Source organism: Xyrauchen texanus, chromosome 21 (assembly GCF_025860055.1).
Source record: "Xyrauchen texanus isolate HMW12.3.18 chromosome 21, RBS_HiC_50CHRs, whole genome shotgun sequence".
Lineage (NCBI taxonomy): Eukaryota > Metazoa > Chordata > Actinopteri > Cypriniformes > Catostomidae > Xyrauchen > Xyrauchen texanus.
This window is the reverse complement of record NC_068296.1, coordinates 26,249,678-26,270,251: the sequence shown is the minus strand read 5'-3', so window position 1 is coordinate 26,270,251 and position 20,574 is coordinate 26,249,678. Positions and strand designations below refer to the sequence as shown.

General features: G+C 38.1%; 1 protein-coding gene across 1 annotated transcript in view; it reads left to right on the top strand.

Annotated features, from left to right (window-relative positions):
• Positions 1-822: 822 nt before the first annotated feature.
• LOC127661751 (early endosome antigen 1-like) overlaps positions 823-20,574 on the top strand; it is a 35,653-nt gene continuing 15,901 nt past the window's right edge. Inside the window, exons 1-13 of the mRNA XM_052152609.1 lie at positions 823-966; positions 2,285-2,359; positions 7,242-7,354; positions 8,248-8,302; positions 8,453-8,524; positions 8,684-8,720; positions 8,832-8,936; positions 12,204-12,325; positions 12,435-12,590; positions 15,619-15,735; positions 18,066-18,404; positions 18,724-18,873; positions 20,373-20,492. Coding sequence (XP_052008569.1) covers positions 943-966; positions 2,285-2,359; positions 7,242-7,354; positions 8,248-8,302; positions 8,453-8,524; positions 8,684-8,720; positions 8,832-8,936; positions 12,204-12,325; positions 12,435-12,590; positions 15,619-15,735; positions 18,066-18,404; positions 18,724-18,873; positions 20,373-20,492 — 1,485 coding nt within the window. The 5' untranslated portion in view covers positions 823-942. The remainder of the gene's footprint in view (positions 967-2,284; positions 2,360-7,241; positions 7,355-8,247; positions 8,303-8,452; positions 8,525-8,683; positions 8,721-8,831; positions 8,937-12,203; positions 12,326-12,434; positions 12,591-15,618; positions 15,736-18,065; positions 18,405-18,723; positions 18,874-20,372; positions 20,493-20,574) is intronic.

Here is a 20,574-nt window from a genome sequence, read left to right as displayed (position 1 = left end):
CCGTATTGGTGGCCAAAAGTTTGGAATAATGTACAGATTTTGCTCTTAAGGAAAGAAATTGGTACTTTAATTCACCAAAGTGGCATTCAACAGTATCGTCAGGCATTACTGATGTAAAAATACTTTTTAACTGTATTCTAATTACAGTTTCAATAGTAGTAGATTACAGTTACTTATATTTTCTATTTAAAATATGTAATCCCGTTACATGTATTCTGTTACTCCCCAACATTATTCTATATGTATATAGTGTGTGTGTGTGTGTGTGTGTGTGTGTAAGATTTTTGTCTTTTCGTTGACTTTTCCAGGCGTGAATATATTAAAATTCACTGATATTTCTAGGTTGTCCATGACCGTGAAAACCCTAGAAGAAAAAACTAAAATATTAATTATTTCTTTAAATGTAAATCAAAAGCAACCAGTCGGTCATTCTCCAGGCCAGCAGGTGGCAGAGAGTAACATACCCGTCCTCATACCGAAACCAGCGACGTCAGCCTGCCCAAAAATGTGCAACTGCTTTCAGAATGATCTATAAATACTGTAACATACCACCTTAAAGAAGAATTTTGTCAGTAATGCCTTATTACAGGAAAGTATTCCAGCCCCGGTCCAGTGCTTCTGTATGTTCTGATATTCCCAACCCATATTCCGACAAGTCCCGCCTTTGACCTAATCTCTCTTTTCTATTATTGGTATATGCTCGTGTCAGGCATTCTGTGATTGGACAAAAAGAAACCTTTCATTAATCCAGTTTAACCACAGCAAACAGTGATTGGTGAACGGCGGGACTGATCGGAAAACGGGTTGGCTTGCACAGAAGCTACAGTGTGTGTTGCAGGTGTCAACTGGAAAATATTGACACACAAACACACACACACACGCTTCAGGACTAAAACCTGTTGGATATAATTCTTCTGAGTTGTAGGCAGAAAAAGTACCAGAATGCTTAGACGAATATTACAGATGGTGAGTAAAAATCTCTCGGAAAAGACACACAGACACTCATTCAGTTGTGTGTGTAGTTTGTAGCTAGGCAGGCCTGACTCTGCATTATGGCCTTGTGTGAGGAGTAAGATTGATTAAAAATAAAAGTAAAAATCTAGTGGTTTCTCCAAGACACTCACAAATTACGAGTTAAGACGATTTCTGGTCTTTTGGGGACTAGTCCTGATAATTCTGTGCTCGAATGAATAAATGTTGTTATGGTAGTTGAGCAGTTAGCCGGCTAGCGGACCATAGCTTGGTAAAATAACTAGTTTTATAAATAACGACAAGCATTGACAAAGTGTCACGAACTTTATTTAGTTTATTTTTCAATATCCCAAAGGTGTGACCGTTTGAATTAGCCCATGTATATTTTTTTCACTACCGTGATCACACTATATTTGCGTCTCACGCTAGATAGTGTCCTCATTATATTTAATGTCTGATCTTGCTTGTAATATCTCATTGTCTTCTGGAAAATGTACTTGTAAGATCTGATCTTTGTATCAGTATGTTAAGGAACAGTGCTCTGTTTAGAATTGTCTTGCTGAATGCTAGAGAGATGATTTGCAATGACATCCAGCAGTCCTTTGCTGTTGACTTCATTGAATCTGCAGGTGTTAAATTAACAGCTTTCATCACCATACAATGAGAACATTTGATTGAGTCATGTCAGGTGAACTGAAAGAACTATAATAAGCTTTTGGTCCAGCTTCAGACAAAAACAATAACACTTAACAAAAAACGTACCATGGTACTATAATGTTTTGGATGTTCCGAACCTTGTTAATACCATTACCATTTTAAGACAATGGTAATACTATAGTATTCTTTGAAGTAACCTGGAGTACCATGTTAAAATCATGGTGTATGATTAGTGTAATCACTCAGTACCATGGTATTACCATCTGATTCCATTACTGTACCATGATCTTGTGATCTGACGTGGATATGTGCTCTAGGCACATCTGTCAGTGTTATAGAGCATAGTATTGTTTGACATCACATTGCTCTTGGTTGCCAGGATCAACATTTGCTCAGGGAAACTTCTGCTGAGTATATACCATTTCAGCCCCATGCATGTCCACCAATATGATAATTATGCCTAGTACAAAGATGTGGACAAAGCAATTAATTTCCTCCACACCTTATGAATGAAATGCATTGAGCTGGTTCTGTCCAGATCAGTGCCCAGATACACTGACCAACTGTGCCATAGCTGAATAGTGTGATACAATGAGATGTGATTTTTCATGCTTTCCTGTCTGGTCTGTGTCTGTCCGTCTCCTTGTGGAAATAGACTCCAGGGAAAGGAGGCTCCCAGAGCTCGGAGTCTGAGCAGCCCTCTGCAGATGTGAATAATGAGTCTTCAGAGGTAAACCAAGTTAACTGTGTAACACTACAGAATTTCTGCCTAAATAATTTACTTTTAGGATTAGTTCACCCAAAAATGAATATTCTGTTATAATTTACTTCTCATCAAGGCATTTCTACGGTGGCCAAGAAGTGCACAACACAACCAAATTAGCAAAGCATATAAAAGCTAAAACATTAATGACAGAAAAAAGACACAACGAAATTAAGCTACAATACAACAGAAAAAACATAGCACAATGTTAATAAACCACAACATAATGAAATTAAGCCACAGCACAATGTAAATAAAACAACACAACAGACAAAACACAGCACATTGGAAATAAGACACAATACAATGGAAAAACCACAACACAATAGAAATAAACCACAACACAATTAAATTAAGCCACAACACAATGGAATTAAGACATGACACAACTGATAATCCACAGAACAACACAACAAAATTAGGACACAAATGACCGAAAAACCAAGGGGTGGGGGACTCGAGTTACATGACTTGGCTAGAGTCTGACTCGAGTTGCAAATATAAGGATTTGTGACTTGGTTGACTGAATGAAGAAAATGCCACAACACAACAAAATAAACCACAACACAATTAATTTATGACACAACACAATGGAAAAAGAACTGCACAACATAATGAAAGACACAACACAATGGAAAAACCACAGCACAACAGAAATAAACCAGTGCACAATGGAAATAAGATACAACACAATTAAATTAAGCCACAGCACAATGGAAATAAAACCGAACACAATTAAATTAAGTCACAACACTGTGGAAAAACCTCAGCACAATGGAAATAAGCTACACAATTAAATTAAGACACAACACAGTGGAAATAAGCTACACAACACAATGAAATTAAGACACAACACTGTGGAAAAACCTCAGCACAATGGAAATAAGCTACACAACACAGTGGAAAACCACAGCACAATGGAAATAAGCTACACATACAATGGAAAAACCACAGCACAATGGAAATAAGCTACACACACAATGGAAAAACCACAGCACAATGGAAATAAGCTACACAACACAGTGGAAAACCACAGCACAATGGAAATAAGCTACACACACAATGGAAAAACCACAGCACAAAGGAAATAAGCTACACACACAATGGAAAAACCACAGCACAATGGAAATAAGCTACACGACACAATGAAATTAAGACACAACACAGTGGAAAAACCACAGCACATTGGAAATAATACATAACACAACAGAATTAAGACACGACACATGGAAAAGCCACAGCACAATGGAAATAAACTACAACACAATGAAATTAAGCCACAGCACAATGGAAATAAAACAGAACATAATGAAATTAAGACACATCACCGTGGAAAAACCACAGCACAATGGAAATCCACAGCACAATGGAAAAACCACAGCACAATGGAATTAAGCCACAACACAATGGAAGAACCACAGCACAATGGAATTAAGCCACAACACAATGGAAATAAGCCACAACACAATGGAATTAAGCCACAACACAATGGAAAAACCACAGCACAATGGAAGTAAGCCACAACACAATGGAAATAAGACACAACACAATGGAAGTAAACCACAGCACAATGGAAGTAAACCACAACATGTCACAACAGAAAAACCACAGCTCAATGGAAATAAGCCACAACACACTGGAAAAACCACACCAAAACGGAAATAAACCACAACACAACAAAATTAAGCCACAACACAATGGAAAGGCCACAGCACAATGGAAATAAGACACAACACAATAAAAGTAAGTCACAACACAATGGAAAAACCACAGCACAATGGAAATAAGCCACAACACAATGAAAGTCACAACACAATGGAAAAACCACAGCACAATGTAAATAAGCCACAACACAATGGAAGTAAACCACAGCACAATGGAAGTAAACCACAACAAGTCACAACAGAAAAACCACAGCTCAATGGAAATAAGCCACAACACACTGGAAAAACCACACCAAAACGGAAATAAACCACAACACAACAAAATTAAGCCACAACACAATGGGAAAAACACAGCACAATGGAAATATTCTACAACACAATGTAATTAAAACACGACACAACAGAAAAAAACACAGCACAATGGAAATAAGCCACAACACAATGAAAGTATAACACAATGAAAGTATTCCACAAAGCAATGAAAGTAAGACACAGCACAATGGAAAATTCACAGCGCAATGAAATAAACCACAACACAATTAAATTAAGCCACAACAAAATGGAATTAACCCTCTGGCGCCTGCGCGTCCTGCTGGATATTTTTGTCATTACAGCGGAAACAACTTAAAATACTCTGTCATTTTGGGACATCATTAGAGACTATAAAAGGGTCTACTTTTATTTGTGTACACTCACAATAACATCAAAACCTTGTGCTTTTGAACCTCTGTGTTCACGAGCATATTTCTGAAACACGTCACAAAAATGAACTGAAACTCTGCGAATACTTATCACACAACCATGAAACATATGTCTAAAGAAAGCTTAAGATTTCTACTTTTAAATAAAACAAATATTATCCTGCAATGTAATCTGTATGAAACAAAGTGATGTACAGTTTTTACCGGTTCATCTAATTATAGATAATGTGATCACACCCACCAGCAAAGTGCGCCATTCATACGTTAATGTGCTGAGGCGAACAATGCAAACGGTGAACGCCCCCGACAGTGTTCAGTGGTTTGATGTAAACAATTAATTCACTTTACTCTGCATTTGTAATGATACACATGCGAGGAAACTCCTGGATAGTAAGGAAGAGTTAACATTTACCTCAGAAAAAGAGCAGGACTCTATTTTATATAAACATGTACATATTTTACTAGTGGGACTGTTTCCAGACTTGCCAGCCAGGATTCAGAGTATTGACAATTGAAATATGACTCCTAATAAGCAAGTTTTAGTTAAATTTAAATGCTGTTTCGGCCAAAGCAGGTATTTAAATTGTATGCTATATGATATAAATATGATATCAAAATAAAAGTTAGATAAAGTTTAGATTATATTTTAACTAGTGTTTATGCTGCCTCATTATCATCAACAAAGCTTGTGCTTGCCAATATGTGTTCAGGTTAAATGAGTAAAATGCCCATATTATATGCATATTATTATGATTTCTGAAGGAAGACTGCAGTAATGATGCTGAAAATTCAGCTTTGATCACAAATTGCATTTTACATATAGAAAACTGTTCTTTTAAATTGTAAAAAGAGTTCACACAATGTTTTTACTGTATTTTGGATCAAATAAATGCAGTCAAGTTGAGCAGAAGAGACTTCTTTTAAATGGTAGTGTAGGTCTAAAATTAAGTCTTTTTTTGAAAGAAAATGTATAGTCAGATTACTTATTTTAACATAAAACTTGATTTTGATAATTAAGTCTCCTCACATTCATTCTCTTTCTGTTACATTCCTCATTGATGGGCCCAGGGGAGGGGTCTTTTGTCGTCTCAGGTGTGAATCACCTAAATATTCATGATAGTTCACGCCTCCTTGCATATTACCTTTCAACACTAAAATTGTCTTACAAAAGTTAAATTAGTATATTGTTTTGTATGAATGAGTGATCAGGATGGTTTTCACATAATTTTGTAGCAAAAACTTATTGTTATCTGGCCTTATTTCAATGACTTAAATTTTTTGTTTTTTCAGAAACCATGCATAAATGTTATTTTCTCAAAAATACAATTATGTACACACATGTTGCTCACATATTATTATAGCCCAGTTTGTGCTGAATACAGTGTTATCAGACTTTAGCCATTAATATGTTTTTAAGCAACTGAAAAAAGCATAAATGTCAAGGCATGTCAAAACCTCTCCAGGGCCCAAAATGTGACACAATTGATAATCCACAACACAACACAACACAACAAAATTAGGACACGACATGATGGAAAAACCCAGAGGTGGGAGACAAGTTAAATGACTTGGCTTGAGTCTGACTCAAGTTGCAAATTTAAGGATTTGTGACTTGCTTGAATAAAATGACTCTACTTCACTGAGAACCAGTGACTCGAGACTTGACTTGACTTGAACTGCATGACTCGAAAATTACTTGACTGTTTATTTATTATTATTTTCAATATCTTATTATAAACAGTAATCAAATATGTTTAAAGAACATATTGAGACATCAATGAATTCATATGCAAAAATGTAAGCCCGCCAGCACTACTGATCTGCATCTGCACAGTTAATGCTGCGCTCACAACGTGCCAAAATGACATGATTTTCGAGTTCCAAAAATAATCTCCTTTAGATATAAAGATTTCAAATTGGATCATGTGAATAAAAAAAGATTTGCCAAAGCAGGTCTTTTCAGATCTTCTTCTAAGATCTTTTCAGACTAAAAATAAATATTTATTTCAAAAATTAACCTCTATTTATTTTAGTACTGTGGCTTGACTCGACTTGAATTGAAACTCATCAGGACTGAACTTGAATTGCTTGAGATGAGTCACTGACTTGACTTGACTTGCTTGATTTGTCTGCACTGCACTTGAGACTTGACTAGAGGCTTGATGGTTAAGACTATTGCTTGTGACTTGAACATGTGTGACTTGTTCCCACCTCTGGAAAAACCAGAGTACAATGGATATAAGCTACAACACAATGCAATTAAGACACAGCAGAAAAACCACAGCACAACCGATATAAGCAAGAACACAAATAAATTAAGAACAACACGGCGGAAAAACCACAGCACAACTGTTCAGCCATGTGGATGTGAGCATTTTTTCTCAAGATATTGAGTCTTTATGAATGATGAAAATTTTTTCTTTCCTCATTTTTATTTTGCAACTTTTCATGATCTCATTGTGGTGTTAATTTGCTTGTCCACAGGGCTTTATTTGTCCCCAGTGTATGAAATCACACAACTCTGCTGAGGAGCTCTTCAAGCATTATGAGGTGTTCCATGAGTCCGGAGAGCAGCCCTCCGAGTTCAGCTCTGGCAGGTGGGGCTTCAGTATTATCAAAGCCTAATTGCTGCCTTTCCTTTTGGGGAAAATAAGTTGTTCAGTCAGATAATCTTGCAAAATATTCACAACCTTAAAGAGCTGACCTGTCCTCTCTCTTAAAGAAGGAAATACATAGTCAAATAAATTATATGAAGGAACATTAGAGGCATATGTAAAGGACTTCAAAGGAGAAGAATCCACATGAGAACATTTTTCAATTATTTTTTTTTTATGTCCCCTTTTCTCCCCAATTTGGAACGCCCGATTCCCACTACTTAGTAAGTCCTTGTGGTGGCGCAGTTACTCACATCAATCCGGGTGGCAGAGGACTAGTCTCGGTTTCCTCCACTTCTGAGACCGTCAATCTGCGCATCTTATCATGTGGCTCATTGTGCATGACACCGCGGAGAATCCTTGCATGTGGAGGCTCATGCTACTCTCTGCGATCCTCGCACAACTTGCCACGCACCCCAATGGGAGCGAGAACCACTAATCGTGACCACAAGGAGATTACCCCATGTGCCTCTACCCTCCCTAGCAAATGGGCCAATATGGTTGCTTAGGAGACCTGGCTGGAGTCACTCAGCAAAGCCTGGATTTGAACTCTCGACTCCAGGGGTGGTAGTCAGCGTCAATACTCACTAAGCTACTTAGGCCCCCCATATTTACTTTCTAAATACACATTAATGGTCTTATTGTGGGCATTTTTCTGCCCCTCCAACCACCAGTCATATAATAACCATGATCCAAGTTTCTTTAAAGTTTGACTTTAGTTTTTATAGCTTTTTGTTGGTTACTTCGTAATGTTTGTACTTCAGCCATTAGTAAAATCTCTCAAAAACACTTCAATTGGTGCCTGTGTTAATAAAGCCTTGGTTTCTCTTGTTCAGGGAGGATCTAGCATTTCTTCGACAGGAAGTCCAAGATTTACAAGCTTCACTGAAGGTATCTACCCTGCCTTTGACTCCCACCATTTTTATCAGCCACAGTATGCGTGAAAGTTTACTCAACACCATTACTCATTGATGATATTTCCACTGGATCAGCCGTTTGGATCGAAATTGCTGACACCCTTTTTTGTGTGTGTGTTTTCAGGAAGAACGCTGGTTTTCTGGGGAATTAAAAAAAGAATTAGACAAAGTACAAGGACAACTAGCGACTAATAAAGTAAATCTTTCAAATGTCTTTCAGACAGAATTGATTGATCAGAGAGGTCAAAGGCAGTTTTATGAAGGGTTTACAATCTTTAGATAGATTGATAGATTACTGATGGAATGTTTGCTGTGTTCACTCAATGTGTATATTTTCAATGTGTTTTGATTTTAGGGCTCACATAGTGATGGTACCAGTGTAGAAGAATCAGGTTGGTTGAGAGTAGTTTAAATTTGTTCTCAAACATTTTGTTTGGAAATTCAAAATGATCACATGGTTCAAAATATAAAGTTGCTCTCAGTTTTTTTTTTTTCTTCATCAGAGCTCGAGTTGAGGCTCAATAAATCCGAGACAGAGAAATTCAACATCAAACAGATGAAAGATCTGTTTGAACAGAAAGCTGCTCAGCTCGCCACTGAGGTTGTTGGTAAGATTTGCAGCAAAGTTCCTGTGTTTTTCATTTATGAGGCTGAGATAAAATCTTCAGAAACAATTTTATGGACCTATTCACAATTTGATGTTGAGCATCTTAAGGCATATTTACACAGCCAAGTTAAGGCTGCTCTGTTTATGTTCAAAATTCTGTGTAAAGGTGCATTGCCACATAAAAGCCAGACTAAATTATGCCTGGTCTGATCTACCCCAGCCCCTAGTATCAAACGCCATTCTGCTGCTGCTTTGGTTATGTGTAAATGAAATGCAGCAACAGCTTTAAACTTTGTCATGATAGAGCATCTATTTTATAATTTCATTTCATATTAAAACACCTAAATGCCAATTCAGATGCAGCTTCTGTACCACCTTTGCTGTTTGGTGTTTGCTCAGCATTTAAAGAGGAAACAAAGCCATCTTCCAGAAGATGGCTTTCTTATGGGGCTTTTCCACTGCACGGTACAACTCGACTCTGCATGCTTTTTGGGGGTTTTCCACTGTGGATGGTACCTGGTACTTTTTTTTAGTACCACCTCGGTCGAGGTTCCAAGCGAGCCGAGCTGATACGAAATGTGACGTCAAAACCCTGCAGATCACTGATTGGTCAGAGAGAATAGTCACTAGCAGCATCACTGGATTTTCAACACGGACCCGCTAAAGTTAAAGTTAGCTACAGTGATAGCAGTATCATTTGTTCATGCGACTTTCGAATTGTAAAAAGAAATGGCTGTGCGCAAAACCACGCCGTGGTCAATAAACGAGGTGCAGACGTTCGTCTCGTTAGCGACAAGCGAAACAAAAAAGTCTTTCAGGAAGTGTCTCAGCTGTTGACCGCACATGTCTACCACTGTACCTACCAACAGTTTATGGAAAAGTAAAAAAATAAATAAAAGTGACTACAGAACCATCAAGGAAAAGTGGAAGTGGTTTGACCAAATGGACGCTATTTAGACAGGCGAGCAATGGGAGGGAGAGTGCCCTGGACTCCGCGATGGAGGATGGTACGTTAACTCTATACTCTGTTTGAAAGCTTCAATTTATTTAGTTGAGCAGCTACTGGAAAGCTTGCTTCTAAAACAACCAGGCCAATTTAACTGTTACACTTATATAAAATCACCATGCAACAACTTTAATGTCTAGATGTGTTTTTGTTCATGTTTTGTTTTCATGTCTTTTATTTTGAAATTCTAGTTCCTGTTTCATGTCATGTGGATCCCTTGTCATGTGATTTAATGTGTCCCTCCATGTACATGTGTCTTGTTTTCATTGGTTTATTGTCTTATCAGTTCTTGTTTGTCATTGGTTTAAGGTTATTAGTCTTGATATCTTGTTTTTAGTTCTGTCTGTTTATTAGTTTTCTTGTTATTGTTTTACCCAATGTCTGTGTATTTAAGCCCTCATGTTTACCATTGTCTCTTGTCAAGTATTGAATGTGAATGTTATGTAACCTTGTTTGCTAGTCAAGTTTAAGTCAAGTTTATGTTCATGTTAATTGTTCATGTTTATGTTTAGTTTGTCTATATTTGCAGGCATGAAAACTCCTCACCTTTCGGCGAATTTCGCCGTTTTACAAACAAAATGGGTCACCTACGTGACTTGTGCAGATCCGATGAAAAAACATTTGGGGGTTGGGGGGGTGTGTGTGATGTATCTATAGTTACCATAAACTTCGCGGCTTTAAAAACCAATCCAATCATTCCTAATGCCGACTGACAGCCAATCCGAGTCAGAGAGTACGGCAGAATTTTTTTCAAAGTCACACCGCGAATCTGACAACTGGACACACTGCCGAACAAAGACAGTTCTGCACGTCGAAAAGCAAGCCTGAGGTAAGTTAGCTTACAATGTTATTTGCATTCTCTGTGGGTTCCGGGAGGGCTCGCACTAACGTGCTTTCATACAGTACGTGACCTTAACTTGTGCAGCGATTGGTGGAAACAAATATACCTCTATTAATAATATTTAACGAAGTGACTTCCAATAATTTCCTCAGTGCATAACTTACTTGATTCCACAGACATATTCTCCATCTGTAAATGTTAGAAAGTTATGCAAATATTTCCATTTTGCTGTCATGAGTGGACGAGCCTTCAGCAGGCTAAACTTCCGTGAACGAGCATGCGCGCCGAACAGAGCGCAATAGAATAGGAGCGCAATAATTCTGAATAAAATATACATTAACACTAAATAATAAATAGATTTTGCTAATATATTTGTTGTTGAATATTTGTTGTTGATGGTGAACATAAATGTGCTAGAGAATTTCAAACCTACAAGTGTATTTTTATGATATCAGTTTTGTTTTTATTTTCATTTTAAGTTTAGTAAATTTTACTACTTCTTTAAAAAGCATTATTTTGTTTTTAGATCGTAATGTTTGCAATGTTAGAGTGTAATGTGATTTGACCCCTTTTTTGGATAGACTGAAAGGTTGCATTCACTGTTTGTTTTCATAGCCTTCAATATGAACATTGTTTGTAGGACAATATTTACCAGGATATGAAATAACTTTTTTTTTGTTTAAATTAAATACAGATTTAAAAAAAAAAAAAGAAAAGAAAAAAAAAAGCTAAATACTGAGATTATACCATCGCCATTTAGCCCCAAAATTCAGATTTCTTTGGCAATTGCCCAACCCTAACTTATGGCATGCTTTAAATGCTGAATTTCCATTTAAATAAATTTCCATGTAAATACTTGCCTCCACACATTAAAATGGCCCCCATATTTTGTATGTTTTATGTGTTACTATATTTTCAATTTATTCTTTGTGCAGCAAATGTGAAATGAATGAGAAAAATTAAAATGTGCTATATACAGTATATATAAAGTCGATTGGATTGGATTTTTTTGCTGCCGTATTCTTCTCACCTTTTTTACCCCTGACCAGTTTTCATGCCTGATATTTGGGGTTTTGGATTTCACGTATATGAAAATAAACTGCACTTGGGTTCTTCATCTTCACGTCATGGTCTTCGTCATTGCCAGTGCCAGCACAACGTTACAACAACTGCTTTATGCAGCACAATGAGCTAGTAGCGAACAGCTAGCTTGTCGTGTTATTTTTGTATTGTTTTGTGTCACGTTTAAGATTATGTCAGTGATAGCAAGTATGACGATCAGCCTATAATTCCACCCACGTTGAGGCGGCACTAAACAGCAGTGTAAAAGCAAGCTCAGAAAAGTAAAGCGAGTAGAGTCGAGTCGAACCGTAACGTGCAGTGGAAAAGTGCCATTAATTAATGTGTGCTTTAAATCCCAGAAATCAAATCTCGTTATGACGAGGAGAAAAGCTTGCGAGAAGCTTTAGAGCAGAAGGTGGCCAATCTGAACCAAGATCTGCAGAGAGAGAGACAAGAGAACGAGAAACTGTCGTCAGAGTTGGTAAAGTCACTCCTTGTCTCATGATAATTAATAGAGTTATCATCACCTCAGCTACTGCTGCCTATTAATCTCTCCCATCTAATCCTGTCTGTCATTGGCTCTCCTGTAGCTCCAGAGGCCTGGAGTAGAGGACGTGGAGGTGTTAAAGAAAGAGCTGGTGCAGGTGCAAACTCTCATGGACAACATGACACGGGAGCGGGAGGGGGAGTCTGAGCGCCTCAAGAGCCAATATGAACAGCTGCAGGCCAACTTCACTAACTCAGAGGTGAGCGTCTGCCTCAAACCTGCTGTGACCTGTATAAAATAAAGACAGTTAGCATGGTGCACTGCTTTAGAGACTATACATTTCTATACTGTTTATTTGGAGAATTTAAGTATTGATTAACGCGGGTAAATATGGAGCCTCGTGCCAAAATCAATAGCTTGTAAAGACAGACATTATGGGAGGTCATTTTGAGACAAAGGCAAGCATGTTACCTTTGAAATGGGTGCACCAGTGATGTCACTTTGCCCTTGAAGTAAATTGGAAACTAAGGCATAGTACCATACTGCTCTTCCGATTTCTGACATAGATAGATATAACGGAATTGAGTAGTATGGTATGCCATTCAAAACTTAGATTTAGACTACAACCAAGGCTTGGCAATATATCTAAAAAAAAAATTATCTTGATATTCTTTAGCCTTTTGACAATGTTCAATAAATATATCTCAATATTTATGTATTTGCTATAGCTTAAAAGAGATTTTAGAAGAATATTCAAAATGTTTAAAGCAAAGTATTAAACAAATCTATTTAAAAATAATCAAGGCATGTTTTCTGCATAGTTTTTCACTAAATAAACACAAGGAAGACTGACAATTACTCATTTTAATTTAGATGTGACTACATAGAAATAAGCAGCAATATTTCCCTACATATTTTTGTACTAAAACAATTTAACCATGGACTGGACTTCTCCGGAGGCTGTAAAAAATCCTGCAGCACCAAGGAGCTCAGCTCACATAGTTTTCCATAAAATTTGACCCAAATCATTATCAAAGGTAAAAGATGATTTACTATAGCTATCACTGGATATTATATTGTATCTTTCATAAAGCCTACACGTTGTATTTTCTGTAACAAGTATGTCGTTCTCTGGTTTGACAGCTTGAATGAATCACCTATTTAATTCTACATACAGGGAAATTGCATATTAAACATCACCGTATCTAATCGTTCAGTTTGCACATTTCCATCAGTTTCATACATTAACCTGCAAACTCATCAATGTCACTTTTTTAATTCTTGAAGAAGTACATAAAGTCAAGTCAAGAAAATCTTTATTTGTATAGCGTCTTTACAACACACATCATGAGTCATTATTGTGTAATTAGATCAAATAAGATTGTGAATTGTGTTTAAAAATAAGTAATTCAATAATAATTGTATTTATAACCCCTGTGAGCAAGCCGAAGGAGACTGTTGCAAGGAACACAAAACTCCATAAGATGTTGGTTAATGGGAGAAAAATAAGCTTGGGAGAAACCAGACTCACTGTGGTGGCCAGTTCCCCTCTGGCTAACATCATGCAAATATTACTTATGTATAGTGCAAATCAGTGTTTAAAATTATGAAACTAAGTTAGTGTTAAGGGACAGTTTAAACATAGAGTTTGTATGAACTGTAAGATTAAAGATCCTGTATTACAGATATGTAGTTCACATAGATGCAATAAACCTTCATAACTTTGGACTGCCATCAGCTCGTAATGTGTGTGTGATATCTGTGCCTTGTCCACGCAGCGACTGGCTTTAGTAAATGTTATGTCTCCCCCTTGTGGTCTCCCAAAGCTATTATGTCAGACTACATTGAATGGAATGAACTGACCGTGAATTGAGAGCACATAAATTAGGCTTCCAATTTAAATGTTGGCGGATGTTAATATATCGATGTCTAAAAAATATATCAATCAAATAATGTGCTGATCAATAATTGATATATTGATATTTTATCAAAATCCCTAAAAATCATTTGGAATTTATTTGTTCGAACAGACAGTTTTAACTGATTTAAAGTTAATTTAACTTGCCTATTCTGATGCCAGTTTTTGCTACAGAAGTTTAAATTAGAGCTGCTATGAAAACAGCGTCTCAACCCTCTCATACTAGTGAGTTGCGAGGCAAGGAAAGATTGTGAAACTAATGTAATGGCACACTGTTTAGTAAACTTAATAAATAAAAAGCCCCCCCAAACATCATGGAAATATTCAGTGTTGCTTAATTTTAAATCTGCAACAAAAACGATAGAACTTTATTGTAATTATTTAATATATCTTGCCCAGCCTTACAATCAATTATAGAATATCGGTTAAGGTTAAAAAAAAAGTGGCAATCACATTTTCTGTGAAGGCACTGGCATGTGCATAAAACTCACTAGCAATATTTACGTTAGGTTTGCGAGTACAAGACCAAATGTTGGATCTCAAAGTGGATACGAGTATGGGAGGGTCACACTAAATGTCCTCTATAACAGATTCTAGAGGTTAACCATTAACCATCTGTCAGCTCTCCCGCTTCTGAGTGCTTCCTGTAAACATGCTTCTAATTGCTTGCACTTCTGACCCAAAAGTTGTTTCTCCCACAAAAGCGGAGTCGTTCTGGATCATAGATCATTACAAACAAGTCACTCGGGTGTGTGACGACCTTTTTAGATATTCTAGTATGGGGACTTTCATTTGTCTAAGTTCAAAGGCTGCCATCTAGAGACTGTAGGAGGAAAAGTAGGCAGAAGTCAAGCCTATGATTCAATAAAAATACTGTCTAGGTTGGCAGCTCAGAGTTTGTAACAGAGCCAGTGTTTTGGCCCGAAGTACTTGTCATAACCAGTTATTTAGTTTAATACTGTATATGGTACAAGGGAAGTATTGTTATCAAGCAAGATTATTGAATATATCAAATGTATTGCTGATCTCTGTATTGGTATATTAGCACCTCTGTGCTGTGTGTCCTGTCTCACCTCACTGGTCTGTCTGCTTGTGTCTTTGTCCGTCATCCTCTCTCATCTCTTTCTCACTCTTCACTAAACACTGCACCTGCTGTGCTTTATATTGGAGGTTCGTAAGCTGGAGGTAACACTTTTCACTCTTGAATGCCTCTGTGTTAGTGTTTTCATGAGTCTAACTGAATGGCCTCTTATTTGTTACATGTTTTTCAAAGTTAAGCAACATTGATTTAGTAAAAATGTAAAGAACATTAAATATCAAATTTCAAGTATTGAAATTTCCTGTCTCACACTTGTATGCTTGTTTGTAGACCACAATTGCTCAGTTAAAAGCAGAACTGGACAAGGGACCTCAGGAGGCAGCAGTCTACACCCAACAAATCCACCAATTACAGAGCAGCCTGAACAAGTTCCAGCAACAGACCCAGGTAATACTCACACACACACTTGCAAAAACACAAGCAGAGACATCATGCCTAGAGTTACTGGATAGCCTTAAGTAACAAGGTATGTCGACAGCAAATCCAGCTTTATATGCAAGTGGCCTACTTTATGGCTTAGCACAACACACCCCAGCATCAGTTAAGAACTGCTAGTCTCTGGACCCACCAAGTATTTTAAACAAAATTAGGTTTACTGTACCACCGTTTAAAAGCACCACCAGTTGCTTTTCAGGAAAACAGGCCAACACTGTTTACAGGAAGATGCACAGTGTGTCTATTCCAAAGCCACCCCATTGGCCTGTCAACACACAATGTTTTTTGATTGGCCATTAAAGAGTATTGACATACGCATTACAGATCCTGTGTAATTAAAGCAGCATTGGGCGATACATCTCGTGCCAGCTGTGATGTTCAGAAAGATGTATTGCCACAGGTACTGACCCACAATTCTCTGGTACGTTGTTAATGTTGTCAGAACGGGATTAGGAGATCAGAGTTTAGAGACGCATTGACTTCTGAAAAATGTAGACCACTGTGGATGATAGTGGCGATTAAAGGGTCAATAATAGAGCCATCCCTGTCAACCGACCCATTCAAGGATAGGAATAAAAGAGGCATAACTGGCTAAGAGAAATTATGTCATCTGTTGCCATGAGAAAGGAAAGTAGACAATATAGATGCCAGCAGCAACTATCAGGTTTCAAGTAGAATAAGGCCTTGAAGTTCATGTGTATTGAGCATTATTCAGATAGCCTGTTAGCCCCTAAAAAAGAGATAAAGCACCATAATCTTCTGCAACATCAGGTAAATTACCATCGAGATGTAGCATGACTCTTCAGAGTCACATGTTGCATTAGTTTACTAAATTAGATGAAAATGGGACGTTATATTTAGGCAACTTTCACACGCCAAAGTTCAGTTCATTCGGTTGTCCGAACTGGGGTGTGCACCTTCGAACAATTTTATGAATACACATCCTCACACAGTTATCACACTTCTAAAGCCTGAGAAATGTAGAATATAATAATTAAAACTACCTTTAGACATTCAATATGTGTCTTTACTGCTTAAATTATAAGCCATAATACAGTAAATAATAATATTAGACTTGATCAGTCGGTTGTTAAGTATGACTATTGAATAAGTTAATGCATTCAAAATGAATGCAAAGGCATATTTTAAAAGTATAATAGTAGTCCTATGGGCTGCAGTGGTGGAGGCAGGGTCCAGTTCTTTCCATTAGATCTTACATGGTGGTGGTATAAGATCATTGTTAGATCATATTTGGCCACATATATGTCACAGTGATTGCACTTTGGAAATAAATAAAAAAACAGCTGTTTGCAATCTGATCTGAATTTGTGCGATTACATTGTGAAAAGTTCAAATCTACCAACAGCACTCAAAAAAAAAGATGGTTCTATTCTATTAATCTGTTAATCTGTCAAAAAGACTTTAGACTTTGATTTTTCAAACACTCTTTTAAAATTCTTTCAGGCACTTCAAGGAGCAGGTAAAGTCAAAGCAACGCTTTAACAAATGGGACTGTAGAGAGACTGTAGTGGAAAAAGCACAGCGATGAAAGATAGGGACTTTGTAGAAGGGGTGCACAGCTGTGCCCTGGACACTGCTTCAAGGCAAAGCTCAGGGTGTGATGTATGTACACTTTCTGTGTAAACAATTTGTGCTAGTCACTGTGTCCTTATCAACCTTGCCCTCTTTATAGCTGTCGCAGGGCAAAGGTCACAACACACCATGTCTGGCATTCAAGTGCCCAACTCTACCCTGTATTGCTTTACAAAGGCTCAGAATGCTTTGTGTTGTCCCAGAATTCCTTAACACTTTGTCTACATAAAACATCTCTGTTATTTTGTAACTTTAAAGGTGAACTCAACAGTGTCACCAAATATAATTGCAAACATAATGACTGATATCAAACTGGTTTCCTTAACACTGCGCCCATCTTTCAATGGTCAAGCAAACAGATAGTCCTGAGGCTAAATCATGCCATTGGTGGAGTCAGTGTTGATATGGGCTGGTTAGTGTGCTCAAACAAACAGTGCAATGTTTTGATTTCCTCTTTTTAGGGAAAACAATTTTTACATTACAAATTATTCACTTCAGCTTAATTTTTTTTTTAAAAGCTATTATTTGATTTTGATGTTCTGTAGAGTAGGTGTAGACAATAAAATTCTGTTATTGCATTATTGTAGACAATATGTGTTAAATTAATAAGTTGGCTTTTGGTCTCACTTAACACTGCGATAATAAAAACTAAATAGCAATAACTTCTAATCACATCTGCCACTCCTCAGCTGTTGTCAGAGAAGTTATCTCAGAAGGAGAAGGAAAATGAGGAGCTTGAGGGGCGTCTGGGTCAGGAACAGGCCTCTAAGAAGAGTCTTCGGGCTAACCTGCACCAGAGAGATCTAGAGCTCCAGGAGAGTCAGGCCCGGATGTCAGCGGGGGAGGCGGCTCTGAGTCGGTCTCAGGCTGAACTGACTGAGCGTAGTGAGGAGGCTGCTCGACTCAGACGTGAGCTCGTTGAGCTTGAGAAAAATCAACAGGAGCTGAAGGCAGAGAAAAAACAACTCCAGCAGCAAAGGGAGGATAAGGAGAACCAGGGACTGCAGATGCAGAGCGAGATCAGCCAGGTCAGAGACACACACAAAACTATAATAATTTGTAATATGTTGGTTATATCCATCCATCCATATTTTTAATCTAAAATTCACCTAAAATCCATCCATCCATCCCAAATTTGTTATTGCTTCCATTAAAGCGCAGAAGATGCTCTTGGGTTTCGCTTCAACTTTTCAATCAAGTTTTTATGCTGATAAAATGTCATTTGTATCTGCCCGTCCATCTGTCAGTGTATAGTTTCACATTTGTGTGGTAGCATCCTATATTGAGTTTGATTTGATATCAGGCTGTATTGACGTAACAGGAGCCTCATGTTTCTGTCCTCTTTAGCTGCATGCCAAGCTGCTTGAGGCCGAGCGTCAGCTGGGGGAGCTGCAGGGCCGGCTGAAAGAGCAGAGGCAGCTGTCAGCAGAGAAGCTCAAAGATCGAGAACAACAGGTGGCAGATCTGCAGCTGAAACTCTCTCGTGTGGAGGAGCAGGTGTGAAAAGCTTGGATGAACATAATCTGGCTGATAATTAAGGATTTGACAACACTGCATAGACTAACCATATATAGCTTGTGAATTTATACCTCATTAGTGCATTGACGCACACTGACAGTAATTATTGAGTTAATCAGTGTTTTTATTGGTAATGTGTATACACTCACCTAAAGGATTATTAGGAACACCATACTAATACTGTGTTTGACCCCCTTTCACCTTCAGAACTGCCTTAATTCTACGTGGCATTGATTCAACAAGGTGCTGAAAGCATTCTTTAGAAATGTTGGCCCATATTGATAGGATAGCATCTTGCAGTTGATAGAGATTTGTGGGATGCACATCCAGGGCACGAAGCTCCCGTTCAACCACATCCCAAAGATGCTCTATTGGGTTGAGATCTGGTGACTGTGGGGGCCATTTTAGTACAGTGAACTCATTGTCATGTTCAAGAAACCAATTTGAAATGATTCAAGCTTTGTGACATGGTGCATTATCCTGCTGGAAGTAGCCATCAGAGGATGGGTACATGGTGGCCATAAAGGGATGGACATGGTCAGAAACAATGCTCAGGTAGGCCGTGGCATTTAAATGATGCCCAATTGGCACTAAGGGGCCTAAAGTGTGCCAAGAAAACATCCCCCACACCATTACACCACCAACACCAGCCTGCACAGTGGTAACAAGGCATGATGGATCCATGTTCTCATTCTGTTTACGCCAAATTCTGACTCTACCATCTGAATGTCTCAACAGAAATCGAGACTCATCAGACCAGGCAACATTTTTCCAGTCTTCAACTGTCCAATTTTGGTGAGCTCTTGCAAATTGTAGCCTCTTTTTCCTATTTGTAGTGGAGATGAGTGGTACCGGTGGGGTCTTCTGCTGTTGTAGCCCATCCGCCTCAAGGTTGTGCGTGTTGTGGCTTCACAAATGCTTTGCTGCATACCTCGGTTGTAACGAGTGGTTATTTCAGGCAAAGTTGCTCTTCTATCAGCTTGAATCAGTCGGCCCATTCTCCTCTGACCTCTAGCATCAACAAGGCATTTTTGCCCACAGGACTGCCGCATACTGGATGTTTTTCCCTTTTCACACCATTCTTTGTAAACCCTAGAAATGGTTGTGTGTGAAAATCCTAGTAACTGAGCAGATTGTGAAATACTCAGACCGGCCCGTCTGGCACCAACAACCATGCCACGCTCAAAATTGCTTAAATCACCTTTCTTTCCCATTCTGACATTCAGTTTGGAGTTCAGGAGATTGTCTTGACCAGGACCACACCCCTAAATGCATTGAAGCAACTGCCATGTGATTGGTTGATTAGATAATTGCATTAATGAGAAATTGAACAGGTGTTCCTAATAATCCTTTAGGTGAGTGTATTTACTTGCACAGCCCAGACGGAGTTATTATTGTGGTGGGCCTGACTGTCTTGTTTTCATTCTTATCCACTCCATTTTTGTCTTTATCTCTGTGTTTGTGATGTATGTGTGTAGGTAAAAGAGAGCTCTGTGAAGTCTACTGACCTGCAGCATCAGCTGGACAAATCCAAACAGCAACACCAAGAACTGCAAACTCTTCAACAAAGCACTAATGGCAAACTTAGAGAGGCACAGGTAAACATTTGTCCAGTAGGGTTTCTTAATGCCATCCCCCAAAGTTTTTTTAATGCAAAGTAGTTTATTTTAAACAGCCTCA